Source organism: Doryrhamphus excisus, linkage group LG14 (assembly GCF_037039965.1).
Source record: "Doryrhamphus excisus strain RoL-2023G ecotype Guam linkage group LG14, RoL_Dexc_Guam_v1.1, whole genome shotgun sequence".
Lineage (NCBI taxonomy): Eukaryota > Metazoa > Chordata > Actinopteri > Syngnathiformes > Syngnathidae > Doryrhamphus > Doryrhamphus excisus.
In genome coordinates this window covers 15,125,799-15,146,996 of record NC_136370.1, presented here as the reverse complement: position 1 = coordinate 15,146,996, position 21,198 = coordinate 15,125,799, and the positions used below count along the sequence as shown (strand labels likewise).

Genomic DNA, 21,198 nt, shown 5'->3' with positions numbered 1-21,198 from the left:
TAAAATCTACGTCCAATTGGCTGTCCTCCTCACTGAGCGCTTGTTTTTCCCGCAACTAGCAAGTGTGGCAGAGGGACTGTTTTCTCTGGACTTCTATAAAAATGCCGAAGCGGTCGTACCCTTTTACGGAAACCTTCTCCTCTCAGTATAAGATACACATCGGCCAGCATGAGCTCAATAACTGCAGCGTCTTTGGGAATAAATACAGGAAAGAAATCTATGGTAAGTACGTGTTGGGGGCATTACTTGGTTGACTCGGTTAGCTAATGTTAGCTTCGTTGCTAATTCTCACCCGTACACACCAACGACAGTCGCGTTTGTTCATTTTTTACAACTGTTGAGCTCATGTAACCGTGTCATGTGAGTAGTTTGGCATTTTTCACGGAAATATGTCAAACGTGGTTGCAGTAGTTGGCAGCCACTTAGCGGTTAAAGAGAGTACTGCTAGTAGTAGTGGTAGCAGCACGCCAGGGTTCAGCATTTGTTTGTTTGCCTTACCTCCGTTTCGTCTTTTCACAGAAAAGACAAAAACTCTGCTTTTTAACGGTGCCAAAGCGGTGGTAGACAAAATATGGACTGGAGAAGATAAGCCAACTGGACAAGAATTAACAGTTAAAAGCAGCCAGACTCTTTTAAGAGGGCAGACTTTGATTGGAACTGATGGGAGATTGACCAAAGCAACTAAAACACAAGGTGAGTGCCTGCAGGTTTTACTGCACATACAAAGTCCACGCTTAATAGTCACTTGTGTTGGCGTTTAACACTGTTGGTCAGCACTATATGACATAATGCTATTAAAAGTTATTTAACAAGCATCTTTTTTTGTTTCCAGGACCATCCAGTAGTGGCTGCTGCGTGTGTCAGAAGAGTGTATCATGCCAGACCTCCTGTGCTCAGTGTGAACGCCGAGTCTGCTTGTCCTGCAGCCGACAGTGCTCCAGCTGCTTCAGCCAGTGCTGTTCTGTCTGCACCATCATAGAGTGGGTACCGTTTTGATTCTGAATACTATCTCTTTGTTCGATGGCCCTCAAAGCCTTAAGCAGTGAGTCCCAATAAAACAGAATCATAACGCAATTATTTGACAGTGTGACCAGTATTGAAAGGAAGGCTGCATATTTCCAAAACTCACTAATAGGCCAGTACATTCATGTAGAAGAGTTGTACAATTTGTGATTCACTTTAAGAGCTATACTGTATTCTACTCACGTGTTTCTAATATTTTGCTTGAGAAGCCCAACAACTCTTAAGATGAGTGAGCTCTGGCGCTCATTGCCATCTGACCTAACATTCCCCTTTTCAAATCCAGGCTAACTCATCTGTTCTGTTGTATCCAATTAACCTTATCCATACGGTGTCCTTGAGTGCCCAGTAATGCACCTATAAATAAAATGTTATGCGTTGCCACTAGAAATAACAACCACTGCAATAAACACTTACATTTTTGTAGACTCCCACAATGTATTTATGTTTCCAGTATCTCTCAAGTAAGCGCCCCCCTCACATTTTAGCAACCGTTTTATATCTTCTCAAGGGGGAGTATTCTATTTACAGCTTGCAGAGCAGTATGGCTTTGCTGAAAATCGCTGGAAACACAAGTGAGCACATATGGGCATCTTTAGTGTAAGCACTGCCTTAATCCTTTTGGGGCGTGGAATTCACCAGAGCTTCACAGGTTGTTTCTGGAATCCCCTTCCATTCCTCCATGAGGACGTCACTAGTGCAGCTGTAGGATGAAAGACATCTTGCCTCCTCCTTCCGCTAGCAGATGCCCCATTAGTGCTCAATCAGGTTGAGGTGTGTAGACATTAGGGGTGTCACGAGACATGATGCACGGGATTGGGTCTATGAAGACGAGATAACATTTTTAACATTACTTTTAAGAAAAGTACAGTAAAAATATGACAATATTTACGTTTCACGCTTCTGCACTTTATGTGTATGCTAGCAGCCCCGCCTCCACCCACCGAGACAGAGACACTAACACGCCAATGAGTATCTAATAACTCCAAATTAGTTTTGTTTTTAATATATTTTCTCTCTTGTTCACAGTTACAGTGGACGTTATGATGAAGTACTCTGCTGCAGTTGCTCAACGTAATGGAAGTTCGGCACACAGATCCAATTCTTGAAAATGTACTGTAGTAATCCCCACATGACCTCCACGTTACTCTTGACTGCATTTTAAATGTCTTAATTGTCTTCTTTTCTAATGATCTAATTGTTTGCATGTGTAGATATACAAAGAAATAAACTTGAACATTTTTACACAGTTTGACGGTATTTGGCATTTATGTAAAAAAAAATCATTTAATTTCTTGCATGTCTAAAGGTAAAGACTTACAGATAATGAAAACTCAAAATTCAGAGATTAAACCACATCAATTACAGTATTTTAAACAAATGTCAGGCTTCTAAAAAGTATTTCTACTCTAGGCCATCTCTGTGTGGAGTTTGCATGTTCTCCCCGTGCATGTGTGGGTTTTCTCCGGGTACTCCGGTTTCCTCCCCCATTCCAAAAACATGCTAGGTTAATTGGCGACTCCAAATTGTCCATAGGTACGAATGTGATTATTTGTCTATATGTGCCCTGTGATTGGCTGGCCACCAGTCCAGGGTGTACCCCGCCTCTCACCCGAAGACGGCTGGGATAGGCTCCAGCATGCCCGCGACCCTCGTGAGGATAAGCGGCAGGAAATGTAGCTTACGCTACTTCTGGAGGGTGTCTGAGATTGTCTTCTGCACATTTGAAAAGTCTTCCCCGTGGTTTTGTAGCCAACTGACCCAGAATAAAAGACAATTTAAAGCACTTCTCACTGTTTTCCCCAAAGCTCTAGCTCTTACCAAAACATCAATGCTGTAAGATAATTACACATAAATCCCCCATCATTGTTTACATAACCTGGGTTGTATGTTTGTCAAAATACCGCTACAGGCATTGCCTTGGACAGCTATGTAGCGTGAACTTGTATGACCTTTGAACCAGGAAGAGGGGAGCGAGAAGAAAGGCGGCGTGGAATGCCTATGTGCTGAGATGTTGAAAATAAAAAGTCGATTGGAAGTAACAGGTAACATTTCCTTTTTTGCTGAATTCGAGGCAACATTGTTGTTTTACAATTTAACCAAAAACAGTATTCTACACTGGTCACTAGGTGTCACTAACGTTACGTTGATGAGACCATCGCTACCGCCGTCAATGCTAACGTGAGTCTTACGTCTAAGATGTCTATTATGTCTATTCTATTTGATAATACGAGTGTAAAGGTGACTCAGTTGTTGTTTCATGTCTGCGTGGCTCTAATAAGGCTAAAAACCGTACTTAGAAGGTTGTATACAAGTTTTCAATGCTGTAATTGTGAAAATATTCTAGGTTGGGAATCTCAGTATGACTGTGGAAGCGTTGATATTCCATGTGTAGTGGGTATATTAACCAGTAGGTGGCAGCACATCACAAACTAGACTCTACGGCCCTTTTCGTGGAAAGTGCTCATCACTATTAAAAAAGAAAAAACGGTTTAATAAAGGTTTGTCTTTGCTGTGTATAGTGATAATGGAATTCCAATCCACCCTGACTACTCCGACCTTGACTGCCTGCTATCAAATGTATTTAATAAACCAAGCAGAGGCAGAGGTTAGACAAAAGTGTCTGCTTGTACAGAGACTATTATCCTTACTGGACATGACCTTGTGGCGCAGTCATCACTTTCTCTCTGACTGTGGCCCGACGCTAACGATGGCTGCTCTCAGGGTCACACATTGCACACTGAGTAATTGTTTTTGGTTAGCAGGAGTCCTCAGTCCTGCTTTATAAGAACTGGTCACATGACGCAATGTAATGGATGGCAGTTTGGATGAGTGCACTTCCTGGGGATTATTCCAAATGTGCGTATATCTGTGGAGTCACATCATTCCTCCCTCAATGGGCCTTTTGTGGGCTCAGGCCTTTATGGGACACTTGAGTTATTCTGGCTGGTTGTCTTATTGTGTCTTCTGCGATAGAAGTAACTATATTTGCAATGTTTTATACACTAGCTAAGTGATCAAATGTTTTGAGTTGATGTTATTCTGGATGCTTAACAATGCTGCAAATGTTTGATACCCAGAAAATGTCGAAACCTTGAAAAATAGCATCATCAGTTACTGTGAGCAGATTAACACTGGTCACAGTTTTATTACATAAATTTCCCTGCTGGTGTAATGGCACACTTTATTCTAGTAGCATAACTTTTTCCACAACCTCATTTTTCTCAGACTATTACAACTTCAACAAAGTAGTTTCTGTCTTTAATATTTCAACTATATGCTACTAAAATGACTTTCCTTATAAAATTATGTTATTCCTGTGAAATTAGGTTTTTATTTTCATTCATTTTCTATGCCGCTTGTCCTCACTAGGGTCACGGGGGTATGCTGGAGCCTATCCCAGCTGACTTTGATGGCAGGAGAGATAGGCAGGGTACACTATGGGCTGGTCACCAGCCAATCACAGGGCATATATAGACAACCATTCCATTCCAACCATCCATTTATACCTTTTGGACAATTTAAAGTCTCCAATTAACGTAGCGTGCATACTTCTGGATTGCGGGAGGAAGTCGGACTACGCAGAAAAAACCCGCTCACACACAGCCAACATGCGACCACTCTATTTTATTTTATTTTTCTTAAAGAGGACCTGTTGTACTAATTTTTCGGGCCTTTGTATTGACTTGTAGACTCCTATTGAGCAGCTACATACGATAACCCACACAGAAAGCTTTCTAGATCTTCCAGAAACTGCACCAATTCCAGCTGGATTTCCTTGGATTTCCAAAACGGTCTGTTTTAATTTATTCTACCCACAGCCCGCCTCTGGGTACGTCCACTCCACTCAGCTCTATAGGGTAGTCCGACTCATTGTGATGTCACAAAACTCTGAAACCAAGTGTTCAGAGCCATCCCAAACCTTTTTTCAGGGCTCACTTCCAAATGCACAAACCTCTTTATATGGAACTTTGGCATTGTTTAATATGATAATACAACATTCTATTAACATTTATAGGTCAGAAACGTGGAAAAAGCATAATAGGTCCCCTTTTAGATTATATTTTTTGCGTAAATAATAGCAATAAAAAATATAAAAACAGCCACGGGCCACAAATGGCAAATAGTCTGCACCCTGATATATCAGAAGGATGTCCTCAGGGATACACTGTGGTCATCTACAATCAATCATTAATTTCTCTGTATTACAACAAGTCAGGGTTTGTAAACGTGAAAATATAACACAACACTATGAATTTTGGATGCTCCATCACATTGGATTTGTTTACAAGACAATGCAGCTGTGAAGTTTTTGGCATGCGCATATCCCACTACGTGTGTGGCTGAGTGTCTGCACAAAGAAGGGGCCCACACATAACCCACCAGACCAGGCGGACCGCAGGCGGCCGTCGGGAGCACGTGGCTTTGTCCTTCAGTCATTCTTTTTTTTTTTTTTTTTGAGGAGGGGGGGTTACCAGCTGTGGTCTGAGGCCAGAGTCAAGTCCAATGATGCTGCTACTATAAATATGAGTCAACCAGTGCGTGTAAATGACAGCTGTACAGTGGACCAAGGGCACACTGTCTTGGACAGCCGCTCCAAAAAAGGAAAAGTAAGAGCACTTAGTAATATGGATTCATGTACATGACACATACACTTACTAGGTAGACTGCACATCGTTGATACATGAGACTTAGCTTAGTCACAATGTCAATGCTGAGAGACAGGCATCCACATTAATATCATAATTATGCATCACAGAGGAAGGCTCATGCTAATATTATTCTAGTACAAAACATTGTGAATGCTGAGACACAAGCATTCATACTAACACTGTCATGACAATGCTGAGTGACATGATTTCTGGGGGGGGTTGCTATGATTTGTTGTGATACATTGATTTATGTACTTGTTTTGCATCGCTCAGCATGCTACTCAATGTGACTTAAATTCTTTGAAAGTCAAAAATGAATGCTTAAAGAAAAGAGATCCATGATGAGTGGGGTATAAAAACTCTGTGCATGGTCTACACACACACACACAAACACATACATGTGTGTGTGTTTGTGTGCCCTTTTCAAGTGTGACCACCTGTCTTTTGTTCCCAAATAAATAAATAAACACAGACCACACCAGCTGTCCCTGGCAGCCCGTCCCCTTAGAGGTCAAGGGCTCCCACCGCTGGCCTTGTTGAGGCGGTGGACACTTAGTACTTTCCTCTCAACTTCTCCCAAGTACATCTGCACACACAGCCTCACACAGTCAAATGAGCCGGGCTTTGGCAAGGAATGTTTTATTACACCGTGGCGTTAGACTGCACATATCCCAGCTCGTCACCCTGCAGCTAAGCTCTATCACATGGCCTCTTGCTTTCCATGTGAAGTGTTTTGCTGTAGAAGAAATGCACACACACACACACACACACACACACACACACACACACACACACACGCACCATGTGGTCACCCTAAGCTCTGGATCCCATCAGGCAGATGTGAGCTGCTGTGGCTGAAGCATTGCATCGGGCTCTTATTGACTGGCTGGCCGTTTCTGAATGATCTTGGGAGGACATTGTTTTCTTTATGTTGGAGCTGGCTGGCTAGCGCCGCTGTGTCGTCTGTTTGTGCACAAAGTACGTGCTGGGGAGCGGGGCCAGACAATAGTCTGGCTGAGCTACTACCCACGCACACAATAGAGTGGAGGGATGAGGCCGAGGGCTGGGGCCACGGTTTTGGGGGCTGTGGAGGTTGGAGAGGTGGGGGCAGGGGTAGTTGGATGCAACCCCCTTGTCTATATGCCGTTCCCAGAATGGGTGCACTGGGATTGGAAGGGGGGAGGATGGTGGGAATTGGAGGCGATCCCCACTGGGATCACATAGCAGAGCAGCTGGATTTCTTTCATGGTGCAAGTGAGAAATGATTACAAAGTTCTCACAATTGGTAATAAGTTGATTTCCAAACAGACAAGTGTCTGCACATTGTAATTAATGATTGCAAGTTCTTTGCATACGACAATAGGAGCCCATCTTGAAAGCATTGTGCCCTTGAGCCCAGTTTACGGTTTCAATAAACCTGCAGTGTTTCCACATTTTGGCGTCGCTGTACAAATCGCAACGCAAGTACGAAACATGCACTTTGTGACTGAGAGTCACTGCTGCTTTGGTGCCCGCCAAAAGCAGCAGATGGCAGTAATCATAATGCATTATTTTCTTATTTGTCACTTTAAAGCACAGAAGGTGTCATGCACTTTTATTTAGACTACTAATAGTGTATGACACCGTCCCAGAATGCACTGCAACAGGTGTATAGCCAGGGGCTAAGCTTCCAATCAGAATGTCAAGCATACTTTACAATGACTGTAGTACAATAATAAAATAACGATCCATAATGATATACTGGTTGCACACGTGTCCCTTTTGAAAATCAACCTAATTAATTAGGCAGATGTAATATTAGCCTCTAAGAATAGTCCAGATGGAATCAATCTTTTAAGACTGGACCCTTGTGTTAAAAATATGACTCAATATGTCATTAGAGATCTTTAAAAACATATCCAGAACTGGTCCTATCAAGATCTTTACAACGGGACATGTACAAAATCCTTTACGACCCTTAAAGGACACCGTAACTCACGGTACAGGTGCACTCCTAGCTAGCCAGCTAGCTTATGTGAGCTCAGTTTATTTTTACAGAAACAATTTAAAGACCAAATAAGTGTGCATATATAGTGACATAACACATAAAATTGTATATTTAGATAATATACGTAATATGCGTCCTACACTAATGATTTGTGCCATAAAATGTCCTCTAGTAAGGTACGTGCTAAAGCTGTGGACAAAGACGTGACAGCGCATGAACGATGCATTCTGGGATTGTAGTATCAGCAGTGCATGTGTTATCCACATCAATTCAGATCGTGACAAAGATTTGTACTAGCAAACGTATAATAGTAAATATAAAATGCTATATAGTTATTACGATAATTAGTGGTATTTGTGCGGTTGTTAAATTACATTGTGTAGTAATATTTGAATTGGGTTCCATTTATCATTATTACTATATTATTCTAATGTGACATGAACAAGCAATATGGAAATGAATGAAATCCACACGGATAGAAAGTTGTTCCATTTAATTCTATGCATAATCTTAATAAAGACCTAAATCCAGATTGTCACATTTCCACAGCACACACGCCTCCGCACACTCACACAAACAAGTCAAACAATTAAAATGCACAGTACAATAAATGAAAAACAGTAAATTGCTTCCATATCTAAGCAAAGATTGTCCCCTAATCTCTACACCACTAACACTGAAGCAATTACTATAAAATATACTTTTCTCATTTAAAAAAAACCCAACATATTAAACTCTAATGGCACTTCTACAGTTTGATTTTCATGAGACACTGTAACCTAATTTAAAAAAAACAGATGCTGCAGAAGAAGCAAATGTAATAGTAATAAATAGTTCTTTTGATCGTACACAATTTCACAGTTGGAACCTGCAGACGAAAACATTCCAGTATAGGTTAATGAAGTCATTTTCTGACTAAAAGATCATACAGCATGAGTTAGGCAAACATTGCCTTTGACCAAAAGGAGTTTTGTTTCCATGAAAAGACAACAATGAGAATCTCAGCAGTTCACATTCAACAGTGACATGACCCGAGGAGCTACTGGAACCCAAAACACACACACACACACCAAATGCTTGTCATCTGTTTAACACATCCATTTATTCACACAATGAAATGGTTAAAGACCACCCCCCTCCCTCCCCACACCCAAAAACCCAGGAACCTCACACAAAGCAGCAAAAAAAAAAAAACGTTTACACGTTGATATGTTAGGAAAAAGAAAAGTGTAGTTGTGAAGCGAGTGGGCAACATACAGAGGCTCCTCCAGATGCAACACCTATTTGTGTGTCGACAAGGCACGCTCGGTGAACATCCTGGAGCTTTAAATAACCACTTGTGGAACACTACAAAAAAGGAAAACAAACCTTTACATGTTAGTTATTCTAGCTTTGTACACATGTACATTCAAGAATCAAGAGAACTTACAGCATATTCCTGCTTGGATGCGTTTGAATATAATGAACACAACACAACAAGCACGTATGTGGAACAGAGGCGCTAACTAAAGTGGTTCAACTCAGAGAGCGAGCGAGAGTAAGACAGGTTGTTTTTCCTGCTGACAAACCTTTGTAATTACTACTACTTGTTACTAAACGTCATGTGTGAAGTCCTGAAAGAAGGGCTGTTAAAGTACAACCACCCAGATGTTTATATGCTTGTTTTATAGGCAGGATGATAATTCTTCTAATCTCTTTATAGGTGTACAATCAATCCCAACGGTCTCTGCTCTGTGTAGAACAATGACGCATTTATCTACTGCATGCTGTGGGGGGGGGGCAGGACTTTGATGCCTCCAAACAATACACCTGTTTACAGTCTCCTTGGTTTCCCTTCGCCTAAATACATTTCTCACATTCCAATGGCTCCGTTCAATACAGCAAAGCGCCAAGAGAAACGTGCAATTCCCCCCCCACCCCAGCAGCAGCTCGGTGAGAGATACACAATGATCCCTTGAGAACTACCTGGGACTTGTGTGTGTGTGTGTGTGTGTGTGAGAAGGGGGGGACAATGCCTGTATTGTCCAATTTCTATAGGTGGCCAATGACTATGGCTTGTGGAAAAAAAAGTATTTCCTGTTGCAGAACAGCACAGCAGAATTAAACTCCTCAGATTCTGATTTGCACAACACCGCAGTCCCCTCAAGCCTTGAGGTGAGAAACTTTTCCCCTCCCTGAAGGAAGACACTGTGAGCGACTGCAGCCTTTAATAAAGACACCTGATGCCCTCCACCATGCGGGTGTTGTAAAAACAGACATAAATAGAATATATATGTACATTAAATATACAAATTGCAATAGCAGCCTAGGCAATAGTGTTGAAACTATATGCATGCTAAAAACAAGTGCTTCTCTATGTGACTGATAATTCTCTATTAAAACACAATTACAGTAACTTGATTTGCACAAAGGAAAAAAATAACAGCCCCAATGACAGTTAATGAGTACCAACTTATGAGCTTATTGAAAAACCCCTACATTAAACCCTGAACCAAGCTAATAAATAAATTCAGATCAAGTCTTCTCAGGACAGATTCGACAAAAAGAAGCCATTTAGCAACTAGTTGCACTCCTCCTTCATTCCCAAAGACCTTTTTTTTTTTAAACCACTAAAGGCTCCAGCAACTTCATCAGTAGTAACACATACAGTAAGAAGATATGGTGGGCAAGAGGTTAATTTAAAAGAAAAAGTCAGTAGCTTTTGCAGAATGGTATGGCTGCCATGACCACCATCCAAAACAAATCCACCTGTGCCCTGCAACACTTTCTTTATACTGCTGCAATACCAGGAAATAACACTCATCCACTAATCAATAACTTCATTGATAAGAGCTTCATTTACATCGTTGGGTCACATTCTTGTAAGGGCAGGAGTGGATCAATTAGCATTCCAGTGCTGCCTATTACCTCCTCTGGGATGTGCGAGTGGATTTGACAAAAGGCATGATGACAGATCACACTTGTCAATAAATACACTAAAGTGTAACGAGGCACCAGGGGTACAGGCATTCTGTGTCCCACCTTTCATTATATATTTTCTATAGTAGTAAATGGGCCTTTTCCTTCAATTAATTCACATTCCTGATTTTTAAAAAAAAGGAAAAAAGGTGATACTACCCAATTAAGGCAAATTATGTCCATAATCATATCACCTTTAAGTTGATCTTTAACATCAACAACAAAAATACTCCAGTAGTATAACTTCATTAGTTTTGCTGCCTTGTGATTCTGACTTGTTACAAATACCCGAATAAATAATATTAATTAGAATAATAAAGTAGGAGATTTTTCTTTAAAAAAAAAAAAAAAGGACGGTACTGATGTGCACAAATAAAGTGGATTGTATTAACAAATGTTAGCATCTTCTATTGGGCCCCCAGGATGCTTCTAATAAACACACAGACAAACAAGACACAAACAAACAAGTGCATCATCTACTTTGTTTGATGTCCACACTTCACTGACGCAGTTCGCCAATCAGGAAGCAACCAGCTCAGAAGAAGTGTTTGTTTTTTTTTTTTTGTTTTTACGTTGCTACATCGTTCACAAGAAAATGCCACATGGGGTAGAACCCAAACTGCCAGTGTGTGAATACTACTGTGTGAAAAAGACGCAGGGGTCATCATGGCACTTTAGAGCGTTTTAGCCAATGGAGAGAGTTTTGACAAGGCCACAGTGAAACTTCCTGATGTGGCGGTACAGGTCCCCGGATTGCGTGAAGCGACGCTCACACCACTTACACGCGTGAGGTTTCTCTCGCGTGTGGACCACGGCGTGCCGACTCAAGTTGTGCGAGTACTGGAAGCTCTTGCCACACTGCCCGCAGGTGTACGGCTTCTCGCCGGAGTGCGTGCGCTCGTGCCGCTTGAGCGTGTACATGCAGGAGAAGGTCTTGTTGCACTGAATGCAAGTGGGCACCGAGCCGTCGGGGGACAACTTGGAGCGAGGGCCATCCTTCTCACGGAAGTGCGAGCTAAGGTGCAGCTGCAGGACGTGCGGGCTGGGGAAGACTTTGCTGCAAAGGGGGCACACGCACACCTGTTGGCCCGGCGGCAGGAGCACCCCGCTGGAGGTGGAGATGTCCGAGGAGGCCAAGTCGTCTTCCTCCTCCTCTTCGCTGTCCCCCAGCAGCCGACCCCTCCTCTCGTCGGCTGCCTCCCTGCCGGGGGCGCCCTCCCTCCTCCCGCAGGCCTCCCCCTCTTCGTCCATCAGGTCCTCCTCCTGGGATAGGAGGACGGTGGTGGAGCCGTTGTTGCCTGGGAAGAGGGCAGCGAACCCTGTCACCACTGAGCTCCTGGCGCTATTCCCAAAGCGCTGGCTCTCAGGGCTCATCGGCTCACTGTCCTCCTGCTCTGACAGCAAGTCGTGTTCATCTTTAACAAGTGGCTCAGTGCCCTGCTGCTGGCTGTCGAGGGCCAGCTGTCCCGAGATGTAGGAGGGCTGTAAGGGATCTCTGCTAGACAGAGGCTTGAAAGACAAATCCAGAGCGCAGTCCATGTCATCCGAAGCCCGGGACCTCTGGGACAGTGATACGGTGGAACTACTGACATCAGCTTTTGTTTTTCCAGCTGTTTGGACACAGGGCTCGGCCTCTGCTGACACATAATTGACACCTACAAGGTCCGGGGACCTGCCAGAGTGACCATTTGCCTTCTGCCTGTTCTGTGCGGACCTTTCACAATCGCTGACAGCAAGCCCCACTTCGCTGTTGTCTGTGTCAAACTGTTCCATCGGGGAGGGGGACCCGGGGAGCCCCTGAGACTGTCGCCTTGCGAGCTGCTTGTCACTGCGCAGTTCGCCATCTGAGGAATTATCCCGGTCCAGACAGCTGAGTCCAAAAGCCTCGCCCATCTTCTCGTCATCTTTATCTTTCAACTTGCCTTTGCACACTTTGACGATGTCGTACATGTGGAGGTAACTGGCCGCGGCGAGCACATCCTCCACTGGAAGAGTGTTGAATTCCAACTTGCCCTCATACATAAATTCAAGGAGCAGACTGAAAGCCGGCGCTGTCACAATGTCACTGTTGAGATGCACAACGTCCCTTTTGTCTAGCTGGTCCCTGTAGAAGAGATGGAAGTACATACTGCAGGAGGCCAGCACGGCTCTGTGTGCCTTGAAGCGAGCCTCGCCGACCAGAACAGTGCAGTCACACAGGAAACCTTGGTGACGCTGCTGACTCAGACACTGCAGCAACTGCCGGCTATGGTCTGGGAACTCCATTCTTCCTTCATAACCTGATGGAAAAACAGGAAAAACAGGATCGTGGATAAACGAATTGGGACTATGGAGAAGCTAGAGCCAGGCTGATGTTGGATGACTAAACTAGAGTGCTAATTACTTAAATGTTACATACACTACAAGGTGTGTAGGTGCCACCTGTACTGTAGTTCTACTTTGCACCATGTACAATCTTTTAAGCATCAAAAGAGAACACCTGTTAGATAGAGCCCTGCAGCTGTACAAATGTTACCGAGTAAATAAAGATGGATCATACCTAGGTTTAAAAATACATTAGTTGTAAGTGAACATCATGTTGGACTTGCCCCCACAACTTTACAAGGTCATAGCACTACATTCCACCGTATTCACAACTAAGAAGGCACAGAAAATAGCTTTTGTTGTTGTTTTTTTTTTCTCGCTATATGTGAAAAAACATCACTTATACATCCTGAATCATTTAAAATGTCACGATGATTTAAGCTTAAAGAACACTTGTTGGAATTAGAAACACATACCGTAGTAAGATTGTAGTAGATTCACTAAAAACTTGTAAACAGGAGTTTAAAAGTTTTTTTTTTTTAAGTTTTTACTTGATGTCTAGGTTGACTAAAAAGGAAAATCTAACCCAAATTTGCAGTGAGTCTCTTCTGCATAAATGACAGCATCAAAAACACACTCTGGACTTAAATAAAAGATTCATTTTACAACTTTCCTCCAGTATTGCAAGCTGCATTCAAGAGCGCTCACCCACCCATCTTAAAGATCCAGTGTGTTCCAGTTCCAATAGTCCACTGCGTCCACAATAAAAAAAAATAAAAGAAAATCCGAAAAGGGACGCGTTTTCAAATACATACAAATGCACACCCAAGTAGTGTTTACAGAGCAAGCAAGCGGCACTGGAAATAATAAGCAGTCGTCCACCAGGCAAGAAGTGTAAGGTGAAAGAAGGGGAAAAAAGAGTAAACTGCAGCTCTGTTTGCTAATTACACTGCAAGCTGTGGAGTCAGCTGCTCTGACATCACCGCAATGGAAACGCTACCTCCAGCTGTGCTCCCCTTTATGCCATATGTTACCTCGGAGCTGTCCTAAAGCACACAACTTGTATCATTTTTAAACAAACCACCACACGAGTTCCTTAAGACTGCATACCGACTGAAGTGTAACATTAGCAAAAGTTTGAAGCCTCACTCGCAGTGAGTTTAAAAGGAAATTTGCAAGTAAAACCGCGTGAGTGTGTGTGTTTGTACAAAGGCTAACATGTTAAGAGCCACAATAGTGTGAACCTTTCATACAACTCCTAGCAAAGCCCCCAAAAATGAGCGGAGCCAAGCGGCGAGCAGACTCTCTTTAACTTTCGCTTCCTCGCTCCGCTCCCCCAGCAAACACAAAAACACACTTTACTTACATTTAGTCTCACCCTCTTCTTCGACTGTGTGTTAGTTTGTCCACCTATACACCTCGACGTACTACTATCATGATGTGCGGCCAGATGTTCGATTCCCCTCGTCGGTTCTTTGCGCTTTCAATCCGACCGAGGCAGGCTGCGCTCGGCGCTACTGCTGCTGTGTGTGTCAACCCAGCAGGTTGATCGTGTGGACACAAATCTCGCGATAGCGCCCGGCCCACAGCTAGAGCGCGTGTACTACTGCGAGAACTCACACAGCGGCAGCAAGTAGCAGAGGACGCTGGTAACATCCATTGGCCCCCTACTGGAAACACCTGTCTGTGTGCCCCCTCCATACACGGAAGCGGAGGGAGGGGCTTAAAAGTGTGGCTCAGACAAGGAAGTGGCGGCTTAAATTTGGAGGATGTGAAGAGGTTATGTTTACATAATAGCTGTGGATTTATGATCAATTTGACACTTTTTATGTTATAATTGGACCAGGATTCACCACAACGTTAAGTATGCCCGCCCAAAATACCTAACGACATGAAATACAAGGGCTGTATCTAAGAGAATAATGCACACTTGATTGACAGGTGTTCATTTAAAGGGCTAATGACGCCCAAAAAGTTTTTAAAAAGCAATAAAATGATAGTCATCACTTAAAACAATTAGGTCATACTGCTGTCATAGATAAATAAAGAAGTATGGTTTGTGGTGTATGTGGTAATTTTCACAAAATTTTGGCAAGCACCCGGTCTATTTTCGGAACCGCCGCCATCTTGGCTGTGACATCACGACCAGAAGTGTACCGTAACCATAAGAAGGTTGGAGTGGTCAATAACTTCCGGGTGGGAACTGCCTTTAACTAAATATTTATTGTTGTGGTTGCAGCTGGCAGTAAGTATAATTGCAGTGCATCATACTGTGAATTATTCCTAGTATTTTTGTATATAAACAATATATTTGTACTTAGTTATCAATGCATTCAAATACAACCATGTAAATGTGGCTGAAGTTTGAGATGAGGTTATCCAGTCCCCTATTTATTCAGATTTACTTGCAGTTTCAAATCATCTGCTAATGAAAGACAAACTTTAAGGTCACAAGGAATTTGTTGCTTGAAAAGAATTATAAATCATGTATTGTAATTTAGATTGTCGCTGCTTTTGGGAACTTTAAAGGGCTGTTCTCTCTAATCCCGCTTCCAGTTGAGGAATTCCCTGGCACCTACCCATCCATTGGCTTTGTTTTTCCTGGCTGTGATAGCTCCGAATAGTCTCAAGACAGAAGTGATGATTTATGTGAGGAGAGAAAATTCTCAAATCTGCTTAACCTCGTGAGTAATTAAAATATTTTCCAGAGTTTTTAGTGTGATAGTAAAAGCAAAAGATGGAAGTGCACCAGAGAATCAGTCGAAGTTGCAGCTGCTCATCCCCTGCACCCCCCCCCCTCTTCCTTCTTCTCGTCGTGTCCCTCTCTGAGCTCCCCCAACTGCCTCTGTCACCTTTGCCCTGTGTTCCAGCTGTCGTGTGTTTTGAAAGGACCATTTGCAGCTCCTCGCAGCCTCCTGACACGGAGGGGAATGAGCAATGTGATGGGACGCGACAGCCACTGGTCGTAAGGGGCCACAGGCTAGATTCTTGTCAACTTACTTTATTCCATTTTTAGTCTGCCTTTGGCTTGAGTACAGATGAGGAGAAGAAACACTTAAGTTGGTGTTTGGTGCTCTTAGACCAGAAACTTAATGGCATGTAAAAAATAACAATTTATCATTCAGTGTGCGCCATCCATGCAGTAGCGATGCAGCTACAATAGGAGTAGGAGCAGTGGCCGTGTGTTTTCATGGCCCTGGCAAACTTGGGCGCACAGTAAAGGAGGGGTGTGTGTTCACAGGGCAAGACAAAGCAGCGGTTGTGCCCGGGGACTGTGGCCCCCAGCGAGTGAAGCTGAGCACGGCGAAAGGTTCTCACACATAGTGAAAGATAGGGAAAGATGGAGAGAGAATGGGAGTGGGGGAGTAAGCAGAGAGAGAGAAAACACTTCCTGGAGGTTCATTCTTCCTCTCTGCAACCATCAATGGCATTCTCCCCCTGACCCACTCCTCTCGCGGGCAAACAAAAGACCCTGCATTCCAGTGGAGCCTGACCGGCCAAGCAACCAGCAGCCATCCAGCCAGCCACTGTGGAAGCACATCACTGACCTGACCAGTCCACAGGCTCATCTTGGGGTGGGCTTGAGCTGCACCGTCGGCATGAAGAGGCGTGTAATGCATCCTAATTCAAAATCCCTAAAGGAAGTTTGGAATGGCAGTTTTAGAGATTAAAGGTACAAAACATGTATAAAGCCAATAATATATGATATATTGGTATATTATAACATTGGTATGTTATACCAATATTATATATTGGTATTATTATAATAATACGTGTACAAAACATTCATTCATTCATTCATTTTCTACCGCTTTTCCTCACGAGGGTCGCGGGGGTGCTGGAGCCTATCCCAGCTGTCTTTGGGCGAGAGGCGGGGTACACCCTGGACTGGTCGCCAGCCAATCACAGGGCACATATAGACAAACAACCATTCACACTCACATTCATACCTATGGACAATTTGGAGTCGCCAATTAACCTAGCATGTTTTTGGAATGTGGGAGGAAACCGGAGTACCCGGAGAAAACCCACGCATGCACGGGGAGAACATGCAAACTCCACACAGAGAGGGCCGAGGGTGGAATTGAACCCTGGTCTCCTAGCTGTGAGGTCTGCGCGCTAACCACTTGACCGCCGTGCCGCCCCTGTACAAAACATGTATAAAGCCAATAATATATGATATATTGGTATATTATAACATTGGTATGTTATACCAATATTATATATTGGTATTATTATAACAATAATAAGTGTACAAAACATGTACAAAGCCAATAATATATGATATATTGGTATATTATAACAGGCAGCAATAGCAGAACATTTTAAATACAAACACTTCTTCATTCATCAGGTACTCCACGATCAAATGAGATTCAAAATCCTGTATATGATGGTCTTCACATAAAAAGTTGATCTTTTGTACAGTATATATGCTATTGATGCCATACAACGATTGAGCAATTCATGAAGAATTTTACTTTTTACGTATGTTGTATTCATGTACATACGTATGTATGTTGTTGCTGCGGTGGCGAGGGTTTCAAGCAGTTGCGTGCCTTTCCTGTGGCAAGCAGCACCCCTGGTGATATTGCCACATAGCGTACACACTCAGTATCTTGGCAGATTAATGCAAATAACGGTGCACGTCGTTGATATGATAATGATATTTCCCAATTGTAAGTGTGCATGGTGTGTTGCATAAAGACATGAAAAAGTTACAAACAAAACAATGGAACAGCAGTGAAAGCTTATCTTCTGCGTCATATAATGAATGTCGCAGATAAAAATAGTGTCTGCATTCTTACACCACATCAGTCTGCATGAATGCATTCTTGTATGTTCCTTCACCGTTTTCATTGTGTTGTTAACCAAAGTTAATTCACATTTTTTTTCTATTAAATATTTGCTAGGGCTGCACAGTGGACGAGTGGTTAGCGCGCAGACCTCACAGCTAGGAGATCTGAGTTCAATCCCACTCTCGGCCATCTCTGTGTGGAGTTTGCATGTTCTCCCCGTGCATGCGTGGGTTTTCTCCGGGTACTCCGGTTTCCTCCCACATTCCAAAAACATGCTAGGTTAATTGGCGACTCCAAATTGTCCATAGGTATGAATGTGAGTGATGAATGAATGAATGAACATATGCTATGAATCCATCCATCAATCCATTTTGTATGCCGCTTATCCTCACTAGGGTTTTGGGGGTATGCTGTAGCCTATATGCTATGAATCTTACAATAATAATATGTATTTTCATGCCAAATTTCAAGAAAACTGGAACAATTGCATTCTTGGCAGGACATCATAGCCAAGATGGTGGCAGTTGAGAAAACTCGCTAGTGGGCATTTGATCATCACAACTTAATTTCACTCACATTTTATATATTATAGTTGTTTACTGACGGACAGCAGCAGTATGACAAAACGTTAAATCAAGTGTTTTGATGTCATATGCACTTTAAGTGGTGTACCAATTGCTTCTATTTTTTCAAGAGTGCCTCACAAGAGGGCAACTCCAAGGGCTCCTGACTGACTTAGGACTCAGAGAATAGGTAATTATTAAAAAGAAACTAAAAAGGAGGGGGAATGAGGCCCAGAAATACTGGCAGCACACCTGAGTGAATGCATGTTAGAAAGAAACATACAACAAAGGAGACTGAGGGTCACCTGCATCTACTTGTTGGCATGCAGCAGTTATGCACAGTAAAAAGGACACATTTTATTCAAGAGTAGTCGCCCAGAGTATAGAGCCACACACAAAGAGAACGTGCAAAGTCCAAAATTCAAACCCAGAACCATATGACTGTGAGGCAGAACCACATGCTCCTCTGTGCTACATTTTAGAAGCAGATATTTTTAGATAGATTAACAGTTTGGTGGAAATCCAAACTTGAGGTCCCCATTACCCTATGTTCATGTGGTTATTGCATGCGGTGAAAATGTCACATTAAGGTCGCAGTGTTTCTAGACAAGTCTGATTAATTGTACTTTTAAGGGTTAACTTCATCTGAGTCATGTGAGGGCTTAATGCAAGCGAAAGAGTATCTGATATACTTTCAACCAACTGCAGTGGCCTGCCTGTACCTGTCCCAAACCAGTTCAACTCCTGTCCCTCCCACTGTTTCACTTTCATGGCTTTAAAACTTGCACGACTGTAGATACAGTGTTATAATCTCTTGCAAGATATCTTCAAAATCTTTACTTTGTTTGACTGTTTTTAAAGTGTAAAAAAAAAACAGCCAGGATAGAAGTGAGTGGAAAGAGTTTGCATAGTTGTACAGTAAACATGCAGTTCAGTCGAGTTTAGCGGGACACACCACTGCCCGAGCGAGAAAGGTTATATTTGATACTGAACCTCACTTCATGGCTTATGTGGCTTTGTTAGAAAATGCCAGCAACCATTTCCACCTCGCAGCGGCTCAGAAATAAAAGCATGTTTTTTTTCCCTGCTTTTTTTTGGGGGGCAAACACAAACTTCCAACGCAGCCAGGAACTAAAACAGCCATAGATCAACAAGTGAACACTGCGGCCTGAGTGATGACTTTGGGTTTTAATCTTTACATTTTAGACGTGTGAACTATGGCACTATATGGCGTTCAAATTGACTTGTCACTTGGTTTCAAATTTGGCATGATTTTGCATCCAAATCGACTTCCTCCAGAAAAGTATGACTTGTATATGAATATACTGCACTGTATCATAGTTTTTTTTAGGTTGGCCTACATTGAGGATCCAACTGCAACTGTTTGAGGGTCATTCAAATTAATTTCAAATGCTGCAAATCACTGGTTCCAGCTCTCTGTCTGGATTATTTTCCAGTGTCATAAACTTAACATTTTTGGAATGTTGCATTGCGTCTACAAGTGGGGAATTAATGAAACACAGACCAGGTTGCATTTTAAAAAATTTTCAATAATTTTTACATAATTAATAAACAGTGTCAATACAATATTAATCAGTTTAAAAGTACTATAGGACCTTTAAAATAAAACAAGATAGAAATACATCCACTGACTTTTGCTGGCCATTTAAATTACTTTCAAATGCTGTATACCAGGGGTCGCCAAGCTTTTTTTTTACGAAGGGAGCAACTTTGCCAAAATAAAAACAGCAGGGAAACACTTTGTGTTAAGTTTTCAAATAAAGCCGACTAAACACAAAACCTTTTTGATCAGCACCCATATAAACAACAAACCAAACAATGGGATGCGAACGTGTACATAACTCTTTGACCCTTTGGCGACATAGAAAACACAAGTCAAACACCCATATCATTTACAGAAAATACAATCTAAAAAGTATTTAGGGAGGTCTGGCTCCCCTTATAGCCTGGCAAACTTCCTATGTATTTGTTTTGTGAACTTGCAGTGTTTCTCTCTTAAGGCTGTTTTTGGGGTCTGTGTGCAATTTTGGCATTTGCAGCATTTTTCTTCTGCAAGTCTTCCGGTGTTTATGTGATTACAGCATTTTTAATTTACAGGATTTCCCATTTTATTTGTTTTATGGTGTTTGTGTCATCATGATGTGGAGTTTCTGCCCCTATTGGCCAATGAACAAACCAGAGGGCATTGTAAAACGTTGAAAATAAATCAGATTAACAAAAAAAAAATCATCCATTCTTTATGAAGAAGGTCATTATTTAGTAAATCGTGTGAAGGCCGCACATAAAAAGCCACTATAAAACACAGGAGGATTTTTCAATGGGACACATGGATGGCACTGTTTTGTATTAGTGAGGTCGGCTTTAGGACCCGGGAGAGCAGGCTGCCACAGAGGCATTGCAGACAGCGCGTTTGGGAGGTGTAGTGGAAGAAAGGCAAGAGAAACGGAGTAAATGAGAGCACTTTTGTCCAGATTGTTGAAGGACTTATCAACTTAATATACCGCCGAAACTGCTCACTAGAATGAGACGGACACATTGTTGAATTCCTGCCCAGGTAAATGGCCGCGTTTCCTTCGCATGGTTAACTACAAGAGGTCGACAGCTAGTCAGGGTATGTCCCCATTGTACTTACATGGGATGCGGTTATTCTCACCCAAGCTGCCCTGCTAGGCCCCAAATGCTTTCTGTCGCTAAATGCAAGGCTGGAATGAGATACTTTCCCGACTCCTGTAGGCTGTAAAAGTTACTGTAAAGACACGAAGACGTGCGAGTTTGAAAGTGAACCCTGCCGTAATGTTCTATTTTCCACAAGCAGCAGTGAACGTCTCTTCAGATGTTTGGTTTCTGACAATGAGCACTTTTTGAGACACAGCCCTCAGGCCCACTTATTTGTA

The 21,198-nt window shown here is 42.6% G+C and overlaps 3 protein-coding genes across 5 annotated transcripts in view; 2 read left to right on the top strand and 1 right to left on the bottom strand.

Annotated features, from left to right (window-relative positions):
- The first annotated feature begins 21 nt into the window (after positions 1–21).
- Positions 22–2,270, top strand: siva1 (SIVA1, apoptosis-inducing factor). The gene is made up of 4 exons (XM_058091519.2): positions 22–222; positions 520–693; positions 833–980; positions 2,050–2,270. Exons 1-4 carry the CDS (start codon positions 102–104, stop codon positions 2,096–2,098), a joined length of 492 nt encoding a protein of 163 aa, XP_057947502.2. The 5' UTR covers positions 22–101; the 3' UTR covers positions 2,099–2,270.
- An 871-nt stretch (positions 2,271–3,141) lies between these two features.
- The window catches only part of akt1 (AKT serine/threonine kinase 1), a 46,912-nt gene continuing 28,855 nt past the window's right edge, over positions 3,142–21,198 (top strand). The window contains exon 1 of one of the 3 annotated variants that reach the window (XM_058091513.2): positions 3,142–3,201. The gene's annotated coding sequence lies outside the window, so the exon portion shown is untranslated. Of the gene's footprint in view, positions 3,202–20,652; positions 20,916–21,198 lie in introns of those variants that run through there. The other 2 variants (XM_058091511.2, XM_058091514.2) reach the window with 2 other exon arrangements.
- Positions 8,138–14,558, bottom strand: zbtb42 (zinc finger and BTB domain containing 42). Its single transcript, XM_058091510.2, has 2 exons — positions 14,288–14,558; positions 8,138–12,896 (listed from the first exon to the last, which is right to left on the bottom strand). The coding sequence occupies exon 2, from the start codon at positions 12,880–12,882 to the stop codon at positions 11,302–11,304; it is 1,581 nt and encodes a 526-aa protein (XP_057947493.2). The 5' UTR covers positions 12,883–12,896; positions 14,288–14,558; the 3' UTR covers positions 8,138–11,301.

Coding starts and splice junctions, on each gene's coding strand:
- siva1 (XM_058091519.2), top strand. CDS start 102: ATGCCGAAGCGGTCGTACCCTTTTACGGAAACCTTCTCCTCTCAGTAT. Junction 223..519: donor ATACAGGAAAGAAATCTATG/GTAAGTACGTGT, acceptor GTCTTTTCACAG/AAAAGACAAAAACTCTGCTT. Junction 981..2,049: donor TCTGTCTGCACCATCATAGA/GTGGGTACCGTT, acceptor TCTTGTTCACAG/TTACAGTGGACGTTATGATG.
- zbtb42 (XM_058091510.2), bottom strand. CDS start 12,882: ATGGAGTTCCCAGACCATAGCCGGCAGTTGCTGCAGTGTCTGAGTCAG.